Source organism: Lucilia cuprina, chromosome 6 (genome assembly GCF_022045245.1).
Source record: "Lucilia cuprina isolate Lc7/37 chromosome 6, ASM2204524v1, whole genome shotgun sequence".
NCBI lineage: Eukaryota > Metazoa > Arthropoda > Insecta > Diptera > Calliphoridae > Lucilia > Lucilia cuprina.
In genome coordinates, this window is record NC_060954.1 from 46435664 (window position 1) to 46456274 (window position 20611).

The following is a 20611-nucleotide window of genomic DNA, read 5'->3' on the forward strand; positions in this document are numbered from 1 at the left end:
TCAGAGATGCAAAATTATACTTTTTTCCAAACATCTTGATTTAGTTTTTATAATAAAACATTTAAGTTGAATTATACCTTGCTTCAGATATATTTAAGCCATTTATTGTTGAATAAAACTGTGGACACTTAAGTCAAATTTTTGAATGGGGTTTTTTACAGGGGCATGGATCAAATGAAGTCTTATAATTATACAGTTCATGAGGGTCATCGAGACTAGTATAGAACTTAGTTTTACAGCTTTTTGTCGGTGGTTCAGTTGTATCGGGGCTAGGTGAAACAATGTACCTAACTTAACCATTTTCAATAGGCTTCGTCCCTGGGACAATGAAGGATCATTTACCAAAGTTCATTGAATTATTTTCAAAATTGTAATTTGAATACAAGGTTTACATGGACGGACGGACAGACGGACGTACGCAGCTAAATTGACTCAGAAAATGATTCAGAATACCAATTCTTTAAGGTGTATATGTGCATAAGACCAATATTATTGTTCGTTATAAACATCACAATAATATTGTGATGTTTGTAACGCCATAGACTGATGCTACAGTTTGTGGCAGTGGTGCTCAAACACATACAACCATAGACTACCTTAGTTTTACTTGAGTGGTTTAAGCAGCAGATAACAGAATTCAATTCAAAATAAAAGTATACTAATAAAATGATTACAAATTATAAGGTATATGCTAACTGTCAAATATTTATTATGGATTTTGACAGCTAGTTGTTATAGTTGTTCTCTCATGTTTTCCTACATTAATTCGGCTTTCTCAACATTTTGCTGTTGTATTTCTTTGTGTATTTTAAAAACGCCGCGCATAGACCTCACTTCTCACAGTTGCTGATCAGCAACTGTTTTATTTTGTTTTTCAAGTTGAGAGCAAACCAATTGATATTGCTCATTATAAAAAGAAGAAGAATTAACCTATAGTATACGTGTATCAACTTAGCGTCAGCAGAATTTTCTTATCCTATCACGCGTGCTATGAAATATCAATCTTGAGCGCCTCTGGTCTATGGTCAAACAAAAAATTTCACCTTAAGATAGAGCCTAAAGTTATGCTATATATGTTATGTTTTTTTATCAAATATTTTTCTTAATCCAATTGAGAATTACAAACGTTCTTTTTAGCTAATCTATATCCTCTTGTCTTATTAAAATTACAACAATATAAACACATTTCATTTATGGCCTCTTTTGGCTAGTTTGTTAACGTTCTTTTTAACAATTTTATTCAACTTTGTTAACGAAACTTATAAAAATATCAATAATAAAAATGAAAAAAAAACATAAACTAATCACATCAGTAGCGGTAATAAATTATAATAAAGAAACCTCATAAAACATTATTAAAATTTAATTTATAAACAGTTTTTTCTTCGACTTTTTTCATTGCAAAATAGAAAAACACAACAACAAAAAAAAAATACGGAAATTATGAATAAATTTAAAGAAATAATAGAGATTATGCCAAATCACAAAAAAACAAAGACTTTTTGAATTATATGACAGATAGTAGAATAAAGAGCACTAAATACTACATATTAACTGAAATGACAAATTATTTTGTAGGAACTGTCAAATGTTCTGTCAAAATGAAAGGAAATTTAGAATGTCTTAATCGTTTAAGTGTGTGTGAGTGTGTGTATGACATAGAAAAACACTCATAAAACAATAATTAATTAATAATTTTTTGTGTCATAAGTGTTTTGCTCTTGATCTTTTGTTTAAAAAAATGTATAAAAATTATTTAGATACAATTGTTTGTTTTGTTTGTAGTTGTAGATTTTTTTTTATTAGTTTATCATTATTGTTATTATTAAGATAAATATTATTAATTATTTTTATTAATTAAGATGTTTCTAGAGTGTAAATTTTTATCATTGGTGGGGCAAACATAACTTATTGTTTTTAGAAAATAATTAAGAATTTTTAACAGGAAATTATTGTTTGATTCTATCAACAGAATAGAACTTAAATTTAATCATCACCACCAGTCATGACTTCCATGAATTCTGTAAAAAGTTTAAAAAGAATTTAATAGTAGAAAACTTTAACTTTAGCTCATCTTTCTGCTTACCATCAAAATCTACAGTACCAGAACCATCAGAATCAATTTCTTCAATCATCATATCCAAATCTTCATTCGTCAGTTTGTCATCCAATTCGCGTAGAATTTCACGTAAAACACCTGTGGTAATATAGCCATTGCCCTCTTTGTCGTATAAACGGAAGGCTTCTTTGAGTTCTGCTTGCATTGCCTCAGCATCTTCTTCAACCAGGAAACGGGCGGCCAGTGTAGTGAATTCTTCAAATTCAATTTGTCCAGAACCATCCTCATCGACTTCAGCAATAATTTCAGCTAAAGTGGCCTCATCCAATTGATGGCCCAACATGCTGAGAATGGTGCCCACCATCTGGGTACTGATATAGCCCTGTTTCTCCGGATCGAATGCATTGAAAGCATTACGGAGTACTGCAAATAAAATTGAATTCATTAATTTCCTTTCACTTGTTAAAATAAATATGACTTTTATAGTTTTTTCATGTTTTTTTAGATTGATGTCTTGTACATTATGTCCAGGTCTAAGTTTTTTTTGGATGTTGTTAATCTGTCTCTTTAACGTAATCATTTCAATCATAATCTTGGCCGAAATATGTCATTTGTATTATGAAATAAAATCTTTAATATGTAGTCTATAACTGCACCTTTCTATTATATAAGAAAAAAACTTTACCCATGTTTTGCTAGGTATTTACTAACGTATTACAAATATTTAAAAAAAATTCACAGAAATGTTTAAATCACAGTGGAACGATGGCACACTAACAACATACACTGTCAATTAAAATTTAATAAGTGTTTTTTATTTATCTTTAACAAATGTAAAAGTGTTAAGCGGATTATCACTTTTAAGATGCCTAATCCTTACTTACAAGTTATTAGTGTCAAGTGTTAAAGAAACAATATGTCTTTACCTATATTCACTTTCTGAACGCATAACAGCGTAAATCTGTTCATTATATATATGACACATTAAATAGCTGTGAATTATAGAAAGCAATATTTTTGGCTTTATACAAAAATAAATTTAGGAGGTTCTTTATAGAAAATAAAATTTTCATAAATTTTTAAAAATGAAATTTAAAAATATAAACTAAGCATACAGTATAGTACAAGACTACAGTGTCTTGCCTATGCAGCTATCTGTACCGTCTATAGTATAGTGTAAATTAAAGTCTGGATCATAGTCTATACTAGTTTATTGTCTGGAGTAGTCTAGTTCATACTATATCTTAGAATTTATCTAGTATATAACATAAATTGTAGTTTAGTATATGATATGAATTATTATGTATACTATAGCCTGCACAGGAGTCTATAGTCTAGTCTATAGTCTAGTCTATAATCTAGTCTATAGTCTAGTCTATAGTCTAGTCTATAATCTAGTCTATAGTCTAGTCTATAGTCTAGTCTATAGTCTAGTCTATAGTCTAGTCTATAGTCTAGTCTATAGTCTAGTCTATAGTCTAGTCTATAGTCTAGTCTATAGTCTAGTCTATAGTCTAGTCTATAGTCTAGTCTATAGTCTAGTCAATAGTCTAGGCTAAGGTCCTGATTATAGTCAAGTTTTTAGTCTGCACTATAGTTTCAACTAGTTATAATAGCCTGGACTATGGTCTATTCTAGTCAATAGTTTGGAATATAGTCTGATCTACATTATTTTCCAAACTTGACTGGGGTATATTCTATATTCTTTAGTCTGAACTTTTCTTTTAAACTATTAACGTATTTGCTACCCACTGTTCCATGTTTTTTTATCACATTTATTGTAGAGCACTTTTAACATCACTTTAGATTTGTGAGTCCATGTCATGCGTAATTCTCTATGTATATTTGTATAAATTTTCGCAAATTGTGTGTTTTGCTATAATAAATTTTTCTTAAGATTTCTTTTGCAAATAACGCAAACTATACTGAAGCTTTTGATGGTGTAGCCTGTGCTTGTCTACAATCCAGCTGTGCCTGTCTTTCCATCACATATGAATGTAATGTCCACCACAATTAAGGTGGGTGTTTGCAATATAAATAAAAAATCATTTTTAAATTTAAACGATTTTTTTTTCTGTCTTGATTTTCTTTTAGCAATTGCTACTAGTGTTGTTGCTTTTTCTTTATTTCAAAAAAAATTTTTTTAATCGTTTACTGTCAAACAATTAAGTGAAAAAAAAAATTGTTTAAATAAAAATAAATTTTAAATGCATAAAATATTATTTAACTAAATGTTTTATTTTTAAGCACTTTGATCATTAAGTGTGTTGACTATAATTGATAATTTGTTTAAATGTTTGCAGTTGGATAGATTTGTAGCTTTAATATAGTGTTGATTTGTTTGATAATGCAAAATACTTTTTTTGTTTGTTTTGTAATACTTACGGACAATTTGTTCCTTGTTAAGCTCATCCTATGGAGAAAAGAAAGACAAAATTTTTAGTTTTTGATTCTTATAAATATACTTTATGATGTTATATATCTTATCATAGGATCAAGTTATTTACAAAGGTTTAAAGGTCTTTTTCATAGTCAAATTTTGATTTTATTAATGTCTTATTAATTTATGTTCCGATTTAAATATTTGTCCCTTAATTGAAGTGGGATTTGAACTCAATTCGTTCCGAAACTATCAAGTTCTAGAACCCTAGTTCTATTAAACGGTTCTAAAACCAGTTCTTTTAATAGGCTACAAAACTGATCGGGGGACTCAAAACCGATATATGTATATTACTTTGAAACTATCAAGTTCTAGTAGCCTGGATTATAGCCTGTACTTGTTTTATAATGGAGTTGAAACTAAACTGGTTCCATTACACTGTTCTAAAACTAGTTCTTTTAATAGGATACAAAAAGGATCGGCTAACTAGTTAGTTAGTTTGAAAAGAGGATGTACATATATACATAAAATCCGAAGAAATACACCTATGCCTCTATCGGGACTGTTGTGCGCTCCTTAACCAGTGCCTCAGGTGGGAATCGAACCCACCACATTTGGTGTACCAGACTAGAACACTAACCACTAACCTACCGGAGGCCAACGGGGAACTAAAAACCGATATATGTATACTACTTTCAAAATAATCAAAACACCAATTTCTAACAAATGTCCATCCAATTATGGAGCCTGTAAATTGGTTTGAAATTGATTAAAAACCCTCAAATCGAAATACGTATACTACTTATAACCTAATCAAAATAGCAAACAAAAGTCCACCCAATGACGAAGCATTTAAATTGCATTGGATTAAATAGATTACGTTGTCTACAAATATGTATTTTAAAGATGTTTTACGAGATGGATATTAGGTTAAGTTTACAATAGTAAAGGACAGTGAGAGAGTATTTGGAAACGAAAGACATGTTATAAAAGGACTGAAAGAGGGACGGAAGATTAAGGTAGTTAACTTGCGAATATATATATAGCTTTATATAGGCGCAGATGCGAAACTACGGAGGTGGGAAAAAGAAAATATCCCCCCCAAACCGAAAATTTTTCCTACAAAATATACAAATGAGGAAAACAGAAAAATGAAAATAAGTGAAAAAAAGAAAAAAATTTCACCTCCAATCCCAAATACTTGAGCTGAAACCTCGGCTGTATAGGCGTACAGATCAAACATGGGCCGATTCTAATTAAACTGCCGGAAGGGTATAAGTATTAGTTATGCAGGATTTCATTGCACATTTTCCAAAGGGGGATTTGTATGGGTGCTAGGGTCATAAAATGGCCGGTCATTACAAAAAACTGCAGTATCATTTATATAGGCCTGTCACAGAATTCTATTCCGATCGAAAGTGGAATTAACCTTCCTTATTTTGTTCTTCAAAAAATTACATGTTTTTCAGAATGAAATCACTTTACATTTTTAACGTGAAATTGACAATCGTTTTAAGCTATTAGTTTTTTTAAAGTTATTATCGATTTATTTATAAGTTATAATTCCGCTTTCGATCAGAATTGAGTTCTGTGACAGGCCTGATACTTATATAATACATATTTGTGACAATTTTTGGACATTTTTTCTCAAATCGAGAGGGCTAGGCTTCGTCCCCCGCATGTTTTGTCAAAATTTCATCAAAATATCTTGAAAATTGCGAGTTGTACCTTGCGCACATAGACAGTTAGCCGAACAGACAGCCAGCCGGACAGATAGTCAGACAGACGGACATGTCTTCATCTTCTCAAAAAGCAATTCGATTCAATTGGTAGACTTTAAGATGGGTGTAAGACCAATATTTTTGTGATATTGTAGATATTTCTTTTCTCAGAAACATTTATTAGAAATTACTCAAGAACTGTGTACAGAAAACTCGGTTTCTGAACTTTGTAAGACAATACCTTAATAGAGTACTATATAAAGTTTATTCTCGTCATCATATATCACGACAACTGAGCCGATAATGGCCTCGATGCTTTTTTTTTTTTTTTGATCTGAAGCAGTTTAAGTCAGCATTTCCTTCGAAAAATATCTATAATTCGTCTGCCACTATTTTCTGTTAGAAGATTTTTCTAAAAGTAGGATCTAATGAGGTAACGTGACATAATGTCCATGGACTTCATGACAATTTCAAATATATCACAATGTGTCTATGAGTAAAATGACAATGTCTCTGGACATTATGACACTTTTGATAATTGTCACAACGTCCATGGACACTGTTCTTGGTGTGTCATTACTTCCATGGACATTATGTCACGACATTAACCTATGAATCTGGCTGCCGACTATTTTTACTATCAAAAGTTTCAGCGACACGTCTTTCAACATAAACTCGAATACTCCACAGTTAGTTCTGCGGCTAGCAGAACATACATACATAAAAAGTAATCCTTTATGCAATCAAATACTATTTTCAAATAAAACTTTTAAAATTTCCGATTTATTCTATTCGCAAAATTTTCAAAAAATGAACCCATTCGCACAAATATTTTAATACGTTTTTGTCATAGTTTAGATAAATTCAGATAGATTTTTAGTTAATTTCTTTAATCAATTATTTTCTTAATAAAATTTTTAACAAAAATACCCACCATGTTAATTAATTAGAATTAAAACACACAAAAAAATTAATAAAAATTAATTAAAATGAAGATAATCCTTTTCCGTAGGAAAAATTTTTAAAAAGAAAACAGCTTATTGAGGAATACAGGAACAAACGTTAAAGACGACAGAAAGACGAAAACTGAAGGAAGTTAAAACACCCGCACACAGACACAAACACACGTTTAATAAATTATTTTCCTCTGACTACACTCAACGAAATAATTTAGTTAACGATGAATATTACAAAAACACAAAAGAAAGAGGAAGAATAATAAACCACACACCCGCGTTACGATTTAAAAGAAATTTTATTTTCAAATGACATCAAAAAAACGCGTTTGTTCTTTCTTTTTACGAATTTCGAAATTTTTTTTCGAAAATTTCTTGAGTTTTTCTCGGTTTATTTTTTTGGTGTGTTTGGGTCAGAAATAGTTGTTACGCTGAGAAATGATTAAGAAGAACTAAATCAATTACAAGATCTAAAGGCTCAAAACTTTTTTGTTGCAAACAAAAAGAAGAAAAACTATATATTGCAACCACATAACATTACAAAAACAAGTGCAACCAACATTAATACAAACACACCCAAAAAATTTAAAATTTTAGAAAAAAAAAAATATGAAAATATTTCTTTACGACAAAATCGCCTCAAGTTGCAACAACAAGAAGCACAACTAATAAATATGTATAAAATTTAAAAAAGGTGTAAAGAACTACACAACAACATGTACTGCAGCAGCAACAGAAGTAAAATAAAAATAAAAGAAATGCAACAAACTATAATAAATATGCAACAACAAATTTGCCTCTTCAACAAACACATACACACTCCTTTTTAATATGTTTATGCACACATTAAAATATCTGCAAAAAATATGTTTAGTATACTATGAGATACATAAAAATGCAATTCATTGAATTATTTTTTTCTTGAAGGAAAAATACTTTAAACATAAACCCCTACATTCGATCAAGTTGTTAAAAGGATTCGTTAAAATAGAAGTTACACATTTAGTTATAAAGTTTCTTTTTTAAAGTTCTCCTCCACTAGGTTTTTCCAATAATGTATAATGGAATGGTTTGGACAACTTACTGGAGTAGAGTCACACTGCTCTACTCTAAAGTAGATCCTATCCTATAGTCTGGACTATAGTCTACTATATAGTATGGCTGTAGTCTAGTCAGTGATCGGGACTATTAACAAGTCTATAGTCGGAAATATAGTCTACTCTATAGACTATAGTTTAGAATGTAGTATGTACCAGAGTCGAGCCTAGGTTCTGGACTAGAGTCTAGTCTTTAGTTTTGACTGCAGTCTGCTCAATCTGACTATAGTCTAGACTAACGTTTTGTCTACAGTTTTGGCTTTAGTCTATTTTATAGTTGGGACTATAGACTGGTCTGTTGTCGGCACTAAAGGCTAGTCTATAGTCGGGACTATAGTCTACTATATAGTCGAGACTATAGGCTATTATATAGCATGGACTATAGTCTATTATATAGTCAGGTCTAAGTACTACAATCTTGTGTATAAGTACTAGAATCTTGTGTATAATCTTAACTAGAATCTAGTCTATAGTCTAAACTAGAGTCAGGTCCATAATCTCGACAGGCGTTTAGTCAGATAGACTTCTATAGTTTTGACTTTAGTCTAATATATGGTGGAAATTATAGTCTTTAATTTTGACAGTAGTCAAGTTCTTAGTCTGAGATATAGTGTAGCAATAGTCCATTCTATATTCTTATCTGGACTGTAGTCTGATATATAGTTTACACTCTGAACTATGGTTTAGTCTATAGTCTGGACTATAGTCCAGTTTTAAATATTTAATACATCCTAATCTATAGAATGGACTGTAACATGGTATTAGTCTATAGTCTGGACTATAGTCCAGTCTTAATGATCTGGACTATATTCTGTAATACGGTCTAGACTATTGTATGATCTATAGCCTGTTCTTTAGTGTTGCCTCTAGTCTTGCCAGCGGTCTCGACTACAATCTAGTTTGGACTATGGTTGTGACTATAGTCTAGGCCACAGTCTTATCTATAGTCTGGAATAAAGCCTGTTATTAAGTCTGAACTATAGTCCAAAGTGTGAACTATAGTCTAGTTTGATTCTATTCTATATTCAGAACTATAGTCTGGGCTTTAGTCTAGTCAATGGTCAACTCTATAGTCTATTCCATAGTATGGGCTATAGTGTGGCTTGAATTCTAGTCTATAGTCCGATTTATAGTCTGGAATATAGTCTAGTCTATAGTCTGTACAATGGTCTATTTTATACTCTAGTCTAAATCCTAGTCAGTGGTTTATTCAATATTTTTAGTCTTTTCTATAATCTGGACTATATATAGTTAAATCTATAGTATGGACTATAGTCTTAAGACTATAATTTTACTCTAATTTCGATCTTGATCGTATTCCATCATCTATAGTCTTGAGAATATAGTATAACACCAATTCCATTTCGTCCTATATAGAATACTCTAACGTGTATTTTAATTCCTCTTGGTTTTTTTCTAAATTTTAATCTTCTTCAAGTGCCACCACAAATTATGAGCATTTTGTTGTCTTTGTCTGTAAAAAAAAAAAAAAATTCTATGTACAGCAACATACATACATATGTATGTATGTACATAGGAACATTCCGCATCATACATTTTTTTCATAGTCCATCGAGTGCCAAATTTTGTTACACATCAACACACATTTTGGTGCAGATCAAAAATTAGTATTTTGCTTGTTTATTTAATTTTTTGCATTAAAAAAAATCTATAAGGTGTGTGTTTTTTACTGCTTGTTGCATGGTCTATGTTGCACTTAAGGCAAAAACAATATAAACAAATCGAAGGAGCTAAACGTACACATTCACTCTTTCACAAAATTTAACAAGGTGGGGGAACTACCCAGTAGTTTTGCTACAAGGCAATCTCTCCTAAGTTATCATTATACTTCAATTATCTACGTGTGTATGTATGCATGTTATTTATATACTTTACAGTGTCTCCAAGTAGTCTAGGAGGTAGTTAAATATCTCGTTTGTGTCTTACAGTTATCTAGAGAAGTCACTTTAAATTTTCCCGTGTGATATTTTTAAATTAATACTTTAAATTTCTTTAACACCTCAAACTACAGGGTACTTAATGAAAATTTAATAATATATTTAACATTTTGTTAAACACACTATAATTCTATTTTTATGTTTCAATTAAACAACAACAATTATGTACTTAATTACATAATGTACTTAAGTATGTTGTAGCTGTTTATTTTTTTTATATATATATTTTTTTAAATATCTAACAAAAGTGTAGGCCAAACTGGTAACATTTTTCTTGTTCCTTCTAAAAATGTATTTTATAGTTTTTGCCAATTCATTTAATGTTCAAATAAACTAGAGGTGTTATGACGTTATCTCATTTTTTATATAATTTATGTTCGTTTTTAGTGTTTTTTTTATTTTTATTGTTTTTCTTATTCATAATTATTGCATATTTTTTTTTTTTTGCAATAAATTCCTGTGTGCAGACTTAAAGTTCTATAAATAAATTTAGCATTATGCAGTTTATCTAGATAGTGGCCATGGTTTGGGGATTTATATGAAATGTTTTTATTTATTACATTAATTCCATGACCTGGCTTGCGGCCAAATTCTGAGTGATTTAAAAATATTCCAAATTTATTTATAGTTTTTGTTAGGGGATTTTATATTTATATTACAATCTCTTTTTATGCAATGTTGCTGGCAACATGTTGCTGGAGAGAATGAGATGAAATGTTTAATTTCATTGATTTTTTTCAGAACATCTTAGGTGGTAACAAAATGGGAGATTAAAAAATGTTTAACAATTAGCATTTGAAATACTTAGAACAGAATTTCAATGAAACTGTGGTCCAGGAGTCTATAACCTAGTCTATATTTTAGTCTATAATCTTGTCTAAAGTCTAGTTTATAGTCTAGTCTATAGTCTAGTATATAGTCTAGTTTATAATCTAGTCTATAGTCTAGTCTATAGTCTAGTCTATAGTCTAGTCTATAGTCTAGTCTATAGTCTAGTCTATAGTCTAGTCTATAGTCTAGTCTATAGTCTAGTCTATAGTCTAGTCTATAGTCTAGTCTATAGCCTATTCTATAGTCTAGTCTATATTCTATAGTTTAGTTTATAGTCTAGTCCATAGTCTAGTCTATAGTCCAGTCTATAGTCTAGTATATAGTCTAGTCTATAGTCTAGTCTATAGTCTACTCTATAATCTAGTGTATAGTGTAGTCTATAGTGTAGTCTATAGTCTAGTCTATAGTGTAGTCTATAGTTTAGTCTATAGTGTTGTCTATAGTGTTGTCTATAGTGTTGTCTATAGTCTAGTCTATAGTCTAGTCTATAGTCAAGTCTATAGTCTAGTCTATAGTCCTTTGTTTATTCTATAGTCGAGTCTTTAGTCCATTCTATAGTCGAGTCCATAGCCCAGTCTATAGTTTAGGCCATGGTTTAGTCTAGTAGTCCAGTCTCTGGTCAAAACTATGTTTTATGTAGTTTCTAAATATATTTCCCAAAATGTTCACACCTCATCTTATTACAAAAGTCATAATCATTCTAAAATGAAAGCAATTAGTTAAAAATATTTTAATACTTTTTTTATTATATATTTTATGTTAATAAGTATTAAGTATTTTCGACCCTCATTTACAAAAAGCAAAATAATTATAAACACATAAAATCATGCATATGCTTTCAGAGACACTTTTGTTTCTTTCGCCATTTCGATGTCTGTCCCACCGTCTGTATCTATCGACAGCAAACAGCAATAAATTTTGTTAAAAATTATAAATCTTCAATACAAACATAGAAATAAATGAACATTTTCAAGTGACTAAATATGACAAACTATTTATGATGTATTTCTAATGGCATGAAGACATTAATGAGCAAAATAGCACAGAAAAAAACATTAGAAAGAAAATTGAAAACCCAGGAAAAATTATTAAACAACTATAAAAATTGTGCAAAAACTAAATAAATAAAAATATGTATTCACATTTGTTGTCTTAATACTTGTGTTTATTTACATATGTATAGATTAGTGTTGTTATTGTTTAACTAAATATTAGAAAATTAAACATAAACATATAAAATAAATAGACAAATTGTAGAAAAAATACAATTGTTTTCAATGTCGGTCAGTGACAAATACAACAATATGAATATCTTGCAAGGAATTTGTCAGATGATATGCACGAGTGTTTTGCGGCGGAGGCTTAGGCTTTACAATGTATTTGAAATTAAAATGTTTTACTTACAATCACTTTTTACATCGAACGATAAAAGAAACTAATTTTTTATTTGATTGGGAAAATACCCTTTTCTAGAGATTGCTAATTATTGGAAAGGATATTAAAATTATCCTATTTCAATTGTGTAGTCTATTGTGTAGTATATAGTCAAGTCTACAGTCTAGACAATAGTCTAGTTTAAGATCCAGTCTATAGTCTAGTTGTAGTTTAGTCTGTAGTCTACCCTATAGTCTAGTCTATAGGCTAATCAATTGTCTAGTTTATGGGCTAATCGATTGTCTAGTCTATAGTCTAGTCTATAGTCTAGTCTATAGTCTAGTCTATAGTCTAGTCTATAGGTTAGTCTATAGTCTAGTCTATAGACTAGTCTATAGTCTAGTCTATAGTCTAGTCTATAGTCTAGTCTATAGTCAAGTCTATAGTCTAGTCTGTAGTCTAGTCTATAGTCTAGTCTATAGTCTAGTCTAGTCTAGTCTAGTCTATAGTCTAGTCTAGTCTAGTCTAGTCTATAGTCTAGTCTAGTCTAGTCTAGTCTAGTCTAGTCTAGTCTAGTCTAGTCTAGTCTAGTCTAGTCTAGTCTAGTCTATAGTCTAGTCTAGTCTAGTCTATAGTCTAGTCTAGTCTATTTTCTAGTCTATAGTCTAGTCTATAGTCTAGTCTATAGTCTAGTCTATAGTCTAGTCTATAGTCTAGTCTATAGTCTAGTCTATAGTCTAGTCTATAGTCTAGTCTATAGTCTAGTCTATAGTCTAGTCTATAGTCTAGTCTATAGTCTAGTCTATAGTCTAGTCTATAGTCTAGTCTATAGTCTAGTCTATAGTCTTGTCTATAGTCTAGTCTATAGTCTAGTCTATAGTCTAGTCTATAGTCTAGTCTATAGTCTAGTCTATTGTCTAGTCTATAGTCTAGTCTATAGTCTAGTCTATTGTATAGTCTATAGTCTAGTCTATAGTCTAGTCTAGTTGTCTAGTCTTAGTCTATCTAGTCTAGTCTATAGTTTAGTCTATAGTCTAGTCTATAGTCTAGTCTATAGTCTAGTCTATAGTCTAGTCTATAGTCTAGTCTATAGTCTAGTCTATAGTCTAGTCTATAGTCTAGTCTATAGTCTAGTCTAGTCTAGTCTAGTCTAGTCTATAGTCTAGTCTAGTCTAGTCTAGTCTAGTCTATAGTCTAGTCTATAGTCTAGTCTATAGTCTAGTCTATAGTCTAGTCTATAGTCTAGTCTATAGTCTAGTCTATAGTCTAGTCTATAGTCTAGTCTATAGTCTAGTCTATAGTCTAGTCTATAGTCTAGTCTATAGTCTAGTCTATAGTCTAGTCTATAGTCTAGTCTATAGTCTAGTCTATAGTCTAGTCTATAGTCTAGTCTATAGTCTAGTCTATAGTCTAGTCTATAGTCTAGTCTATAGTCTCTAGTATATAGTCTAGTCTATAGTCTAGTCTATAGTCTAGTCTATAGTCTAGTCTATAGTCTAGTCTATAGTCTAGTCTATAGTCTAGTCTATAGTCTAGTCTATAGTCTTGTCTATAGTCTAGTCTATAGTCTAGTCTATAGTCTAGTCTATAGTCTAGTCTATAGTCTAGTCTATAGTCTAGTCTATAGTCTAGTCTATAGTCTAGTCTATAGTCTAGTCTATAGTCTAGTCTATAGTCTAGTCTATAGTCTAGTCTATAGTCTAGTCTATAGTCTAGTCTTAGTCTAGTCTATAGTCTAGTTTATAGTCTAGTCTATAGTCTAGTCTATAGTCTAGTCTATAGTCTAGTCTATAGTCTAGTCTATAGTCTAGTCTATAGTCTAGTCTATAGTCTAGTCTATAGTCTAGTCTATAGTCTAGTCTATAGTCTAGTCTATAGTCTAGTCTATAGTCTAGACTATAGTCTAGCCTATAGTCTAGTCTATAGTCTAGTTTATAGTCTAGTCTATAGTCTATTCTATAATCTAGTCTATAGTCTAGTCTATAGTCTAGTCTATAGTCTAGTCTATAGTCTAGTCTATAGTCTAGTCTATAGTCTAGTCTATAGTCTAGTCTATAGTCTAGTCTATAGTCTAATCTATAGTCTGGTCTATAGTCTAGTCTATAATCTAGTCTATAGTCTAGTCTATAGTCTAGTCTATAGTCTAGCCTATAGTCTAGTATATAGTCTAGTCTATAGTCTATTCTATAGTCTAGTCTATAGTGTAGTCTATAGTCTAGTCTATAGTCTAGTCTATAGTCTAGTCTATAGTCTAGTCTATATTCTAGTCTATAGTCTAGTCTATAGTCTAGTCTATAGTCTAGTCTATATTCTAGTCTATAGTCTAGTCTATAGTCTAGTCTATAGTCTAGTCTATAGTCTAGTCTATAGTCTAGTCTATAGTCTAGTCTATAGTCTAGTCTATAGTCTAGTCTATAGTCTAGTCTATAGTCTAGTCTATAGTCTAGTCTATAGTCTAGTCTATAGTCTAGTCTATAGTCTAGTCTATAGTCTAGTCTATAGTCTAGTCTATTTTCTAGTCTATAGTCTAGTCTATAGTCTAGTCTATAGTCTAGTCTAGTCTAGTCTATAGTCTAGTCTGTAGTCTTTTCTTGACTGTAGGTCGAAAACATTTGTTTTTTAGAATCCCTTCGAGGTTGTGTTACCTACAGGTAGCAATGAATCAATTAACGTCGTGACAACGCAGTGCTTATTAAGTTTGGTTTACAAAAAGATTTAATAAAGCGCTTAATTGTTCTATCAAAACGAAATTTTCAAAATCTGTATTGGCTTAACAAAAGTTAGAGCTACTTATGGAACACTGTGGTCTCAGATGTTACTAATTTATCTTAAGAAACATCATATGTAGATTTTGAGGCTATCAGGAAGAAGAAACTACTGAAAAGTAATTGTGTAATTGTCCAACACTAACAGTATTTCCAGCAAGGATCATAAGTGCTGCTTTCAAACCTCTATTGTCTTTCGTAAACTAACGGGCTGCACAAAAGATCTAATGAAGGACAGTGGTCCTTAATACCCTCCCAATTCTAATCTCATTGTATAGCGTATATTCTAGGCTATAGTATAATCGCTATTCCAGACTTGTTATACGGATTTTTTTTTATAAAAAAGGCATTAATCTAAGAACACTTGTATTTCCCATCAAAAGTCAATTTTTAGCAGAAAGGATTTATTATTTGGATAAGAATCTAAAGATAATGTCGATGTGATTGGAAGCGCTGGTTATCTTTTCAGTGGGTATTTTAATAACTATGAATCATCACACAAATTAATCAATTTTATGCTAAAACTTTTGTAGTGAAAATGTCTTAATAGTATACACACAAATACACATAAAAATTAAAATTAATTACCATAATACTGGCACTAGTCATCTTGATGGATTAGTTAATATTCACGGCAAAAGAAAATATATTAAATAGATTTAATACAAAATCCTTTGTAAACAAATTTCCAAAATTTGTTAAAAAAAAATCAGTACGGAACTAAACAAATGGGCGGTATACACGAACTTTTAACAGCGGTATTTTCCGTTCCGAATTAGTGACAAAACTGAACTGGATGAATGATGGAGATAGAAATTTACTAGGTGAACAAAGAATAAATGTATTTAATAATTAGAAATATAAAAACAAAAACCAGTCACCCATACATTTTTAAAAATCTCGGAAATATATTAAACAGATACTTATTAAATATGAAAAAAAAGAACTATATTATGACGTATTTATCCACAAAAATAAATTAAATTTTTTGGGTTCTAGATGACAAGGAAATTATACACAAGTAAAATACTACAGAGACTAGAACAAGTAAAAAAAGAAAACATTTTAAATAAATATTTACTTTGGAAATCCACTATAATTCACCAAAAAAAAAAAAACGAAAAAAGTCCAAACACAACAAGTTCAGCATGATTAGACCCCATAACCATTTATTTCCCAGTCATCATTGCCAGCAGCAGCTCACTTAAAAATGTTGCCAAAAATAACAGAAAACACAAAAACCACCTACAAAACAATAATCAACGACAGTAATAACAACAACAGCAGCAACATGCAATTAGAGCTGAAAAATACTATTAAACAGCAAATAATAGACCAGTCACCACCACTGTGCAAGAATCACCGAACATGCCATGCCGACTTTAAAAATAATTATTTTTTTCATAATTTCCATTATTTTCTTTTGCCCCAACAACAAACAAAATATTATTTTAAATTTTCGGAAAATATTTCATTAAATATAAAAAGCTGGACAGCCAGACAAACGGTCAAATGTTCAATAAATACACTCATACACATAACAACACAACAGAAAGGATGTCAACGTCAAATTAGATACAAAAAAAATTAAATTAAATTATACTAAATAATGAACCAGAGAGTAAACATACATATATCTGCAACAGATATCCAAACATGAGTATGGAAAAGCACTAACATCCTCACAAACAATAGTCCCTCATTGTCCATTATTATTTGGCACAAATCTCAAGATTTTGTCATTCATTTTTTTATATTAAGGTACGAAGAAAGACAAAAAACGAACGATATATTGCACAAATACAATAAATAAAACAAGTAAGAAAGTATAGTCGGGCTTGGCTGTCCATACGATACCCTACACTAATCAGTATGTTTAAAATGTGGATTATTTTTGAAAAAAATAAAGAATTTAATTTGTTTTTGAACTTTATTTCGGAATATTTTTACTTATTGTTGACAGAAAAAAATATTTTCTACAAGAGGGTAATCGTGTTATTAGTATTTCTATGTTAATCTTGAACTCCAAGTCATTTTCTGAAGGGGAGTTTGTATGGTTGCTAGAAACAAATGATGCCCGATCATTACAGAAATCGGTAGTGTCATGTTGTAGTTGTATTGAACTACAATATCAAAGACCCTATTCGAAGGGCACGGTTGTATAAGAGCTAGGCGAAAAAATGAACCGTTTGGACCAAGAGAAGCGTATGTGCCAAATTATCTTGAAAATTGCAACCATGGATTCTCAGACAGGCAAACAGACGGACGGACGGACATAGCTAAATCAACTCAGAAAGTGAATCTGTCTGGTCTAGACTATAGTCTAGTTTATCGTCTAGACTTTAGTCTAGTTTATAGTCCGGGGTATAGTCTAGACTATAGATTAGTTCATAGTCCAGAATATAATTAAGACTATAGTACATACTATAATCTGGCAATCTAAACTATATTGCAGATTATGTTTCGTTCCAAAGTCCAGACTTTAGTCTAGTCTATAGCCCAAATTATAATTTAGTCTAAAATGCAGACTATAGTCCAACAAACAATCTAGTCTATATTCCAGACTGTCTTCCAGATAATAGTCTGTAATCAAGTATATTGTGTAGTCTATAATCCAGACTATAGTCTAGTCCTTAGTCAGGACTATAGCCCAGACTATAATCTAGTCTATAGCCCAGATTATAATCTAGTCTATAGTCCAGACTATAGTATAGTCTATAGTCCAGACTATAGTCTAGACTATAGTCCAGACTATAGTCTAGTCTATAGTCCAGACTATAGTCTAGTCTATAGTCCAGACTATAGTCTAGTCTATAGTCCAGACTATAGTATAGTCTATAGTCCAGACTATAGTCTAGTCTATAGTCCAGACTATGGTCTAATCTATAGTCCAGACTATAGTCTAATCTATAGTCCAGACTATAGTCTATTCTATAGTCCAGACTATAGTCTAGTCTATAGTTAACACTATAGTCTAGTCTATAGTTAACACTATAGTCTAGTCTATAGTTAACATTATAGTCTAGTCTAGAGTTAACACTATTGTCTAGTCTATAGTTAACACTATAGTCTAGTCTATAGTTAACACTATAGTCTAGTCTATAGTTAACACTATAGTCTAGTCTATAGTTAACACTATAGTCTAGTCTATATTTAACACTATAGTCTAGTCTATAGTCCACGCTATAGTATAGTCTATAGTCCACGCTATAGTCTGGTCTAAATTCAAGACTATAATCTGGGCTATATCGCAAACTATAGCCTAGTCTATTGTCCATATAATTGTTTAGTCTTTTGTCCAGACTCTTTTTGTATTCTAGTCTATAGTCCACCCTATAGATAAACCTATGGTCTGGACGTTGGACAAGACTATGGTCTATACTAAAGACAATAGTCAAGGTAGCCCAGACTATGTTCTTGTCTATTTTATAGACAAGTCTTCTTATAGTCCGAACTATAGGCAACATATAAGTTGTAACATAACAGTCTTTATTCTAAAGTATAGACTGTAGTCATAAGCTAGACGAAAGTCTATGGTATTGGTTATAGACCACAGTGTACACTGGAATCATTTCTAATTTCTTTATTCCTCACTATAGATTAAACATGTCTATAGTCTTGTCCATATCATACTGGAATGTTTTCTTTGATTCAGATCAAAGTCTTGTTTATAAGCCAGATTATTATCTAGTATGTACTTTAAATTGTTCAAATGCATCAGATTATAGTATCGTCCATGGTCTGGACTATAGTCTTGTCTACAGGCAATAATATAGTCTATTCTGTTGCCCAGTTTATAGTCTTGTCTATGGTACTTTTTTAAATTCAATGCCAATTTTTTTTAAATGTATAATTCTTTAAACTAATAAATTTTATTATAAAACACTTAACAAAGGCAACTTCGCTTTTCCTCTCCCCACCATGACACTTGTTCCAGCCTATCAAATATTAATTGTGCTGTCAACAAACTAAAAACACATTCAATAAAATGACACTTGAAATATTCGTATTATCAAAGAAAAAAATCACATTTAAAATATTTTATTAAAAATAGTTTATGTCAAAAAACATTTAGTTTTAGTTGATTGGTACAAATTACTTTTAAAACAAAAGTAAAATATATAAATAGAAATTAAGTTTTATGCTTTTTGTTTTGTTGTTGTAGAGGGACACACAAATATATACTTTTTTCAGAAACAGCTATAAATATAATTTTAAAACAATTGTAAAAAAAAACACACAATAAAATTAAAGAAATAGAAATAAATGCATTTGGTTTATTTGAAATAATAGAAAAAAATTGCAAACTCAAAAAACTAAAAGATAAATGAAATACACTTTCATTATAAACTTGACCTCTTGAAACGACAAGAAAAAAAAATCACATCATTATGTTGAGATGAATATTTCTAACATTGCACTACATGCATATGTATATATTTACATTGTTTATAAATTATGTTATGTTTTTATTACAGTCAAGGCTAAAAGTTTGGGAACATTTAGAATTCCGCTTATGTTTAATAACGTTCATCAGAGCGGCAAGGGTCTACCAAAGATTGGACAAAAACTATAGCATCTTTTCTCAATTGAATTGGTTTAAATAATTTGCATAAAAAATTGATTTTGATAACCATTCAAATTTTCTTTATTTGACAACGATCCACAGAGAAATAATATCTCCCAACAAAAACAATACATAAAAAGGCTAACCTAGTAACCGCATTTTTAATTAATACTCTTCTCAATAGACAAATATGTGTTCACATGTGTTAAGGAAATTTTACTCCAATTGTTCATTTTATGCGTATATTTTTAGCCAGTTGCAGAAATATCTGCTTCTATGTTTAGAATTCTATTCCCTAAAAATTTTCTCTCGATTTTATTGTTGTTTGTTTTAATTGTTTCAATGATGCCTTTTGAACAAGTATTTTAAATTATACCATTTACAAATAAATATATTTTTCACATTTGTTGTTTTCTTTTCTGCTTCCAATTCTATTGTTTATAATAAGATTTGAGTGGCTAAATTGTGGGCAATTTTATTGCCAAGAATTTTTTCTATGGTACAATAATGTAAATAACATGTTTTTTTACAATAAGCCAGATAATGGTAATTCATTTAAAATTTGCTCGTTCTTGTTTAATGGGTGGTATTTGCAGTTAAGGCAATTGTCTGTAAAAATTTGTACTAAAAATAATGCATAATCAATTAATACAAATATAATTGTCCAGACCATAGATTATAGCCCTGACTATATTTAAGACAAAAGTCCAGATGGTCTAGTGTAGAGACCATTGATTAGATTATAGACTAGACTATAGACAGGACTATAGACTAGACTATAGGCTAGACTATAGGCTAGACTAGACTATAGACTAGACTATAGACTAGACTAGACTATAGACTAGACTATAGACTAGACTATAGACTAGACTATAGACTAGACTATAGACTAGACTATAGACT

General features: G+C 30.4%; 2 protein-coding genes across 2 annotated transcripts in view; one reads left to right on the forward strand and one right to left on the reverse strand.

Moving 5' to 3' along the window:
- Positions 1 to 1773: 1773 nt before the first annotated feature.
- Positions 1774 to 7565, reverse strand: LOC111681065 (troponin C). Its single transcript, XM_023442781.2, has 4 exons — positions 7095 to 7565; positions 4445 to 4472; positions 2087 to 2482; positions 1774 to 2021 (listed from the first exon to the last, which is right to left on the reverse strand). Exons 1-4 carry the CDS (start codon positions 7095 to 7097, stop codon positions 1987 to 1989), a joined length of 462 nt encoding a protein of 153 aa, XP_023298549.1. The 5' UTR covers positions 7098 to 7565; the 3' UTR covers positions 1774 to 1986.
- An 8008-nt stretch (positions 7566 to 15573) lies between these two features.
- LOC111682861 overlaps positions 15574 to 20611 on the forward strand; it is a 7690-nt gene continuing 2652 nt past the window's right edge. Inside the window, exon 1 of the mRNA XM_046954130.1 lies at positions 15574 to 15581. Within this exon, the coding sequence (XP_046810086.1) occupies positions 15574 to 15581 (8 nt within the window). The remainder of the gene's footprint in view (positions 15582 to 20611) is intronic.

Bases quoted from the DNA above. Each gene is read 5' to 3' on its own strand.
- LOC111681065 (XM_023442781.2), bottom strand. The intron at 2,483-4,444 runs GTAAGTATTACA...TTTTATTTGCAG, and splicing joins TAACAAGGAACAAATTGTCC to TACTCCGTAATGCTTTCAAT. The intron at 2,022-2,086 runs GTAAGCAGAAAG...AACTTTTTACAG, and splicing joins TGGTACTGTAGATTTTGATG to AATTCATGGAAGTCATGACT.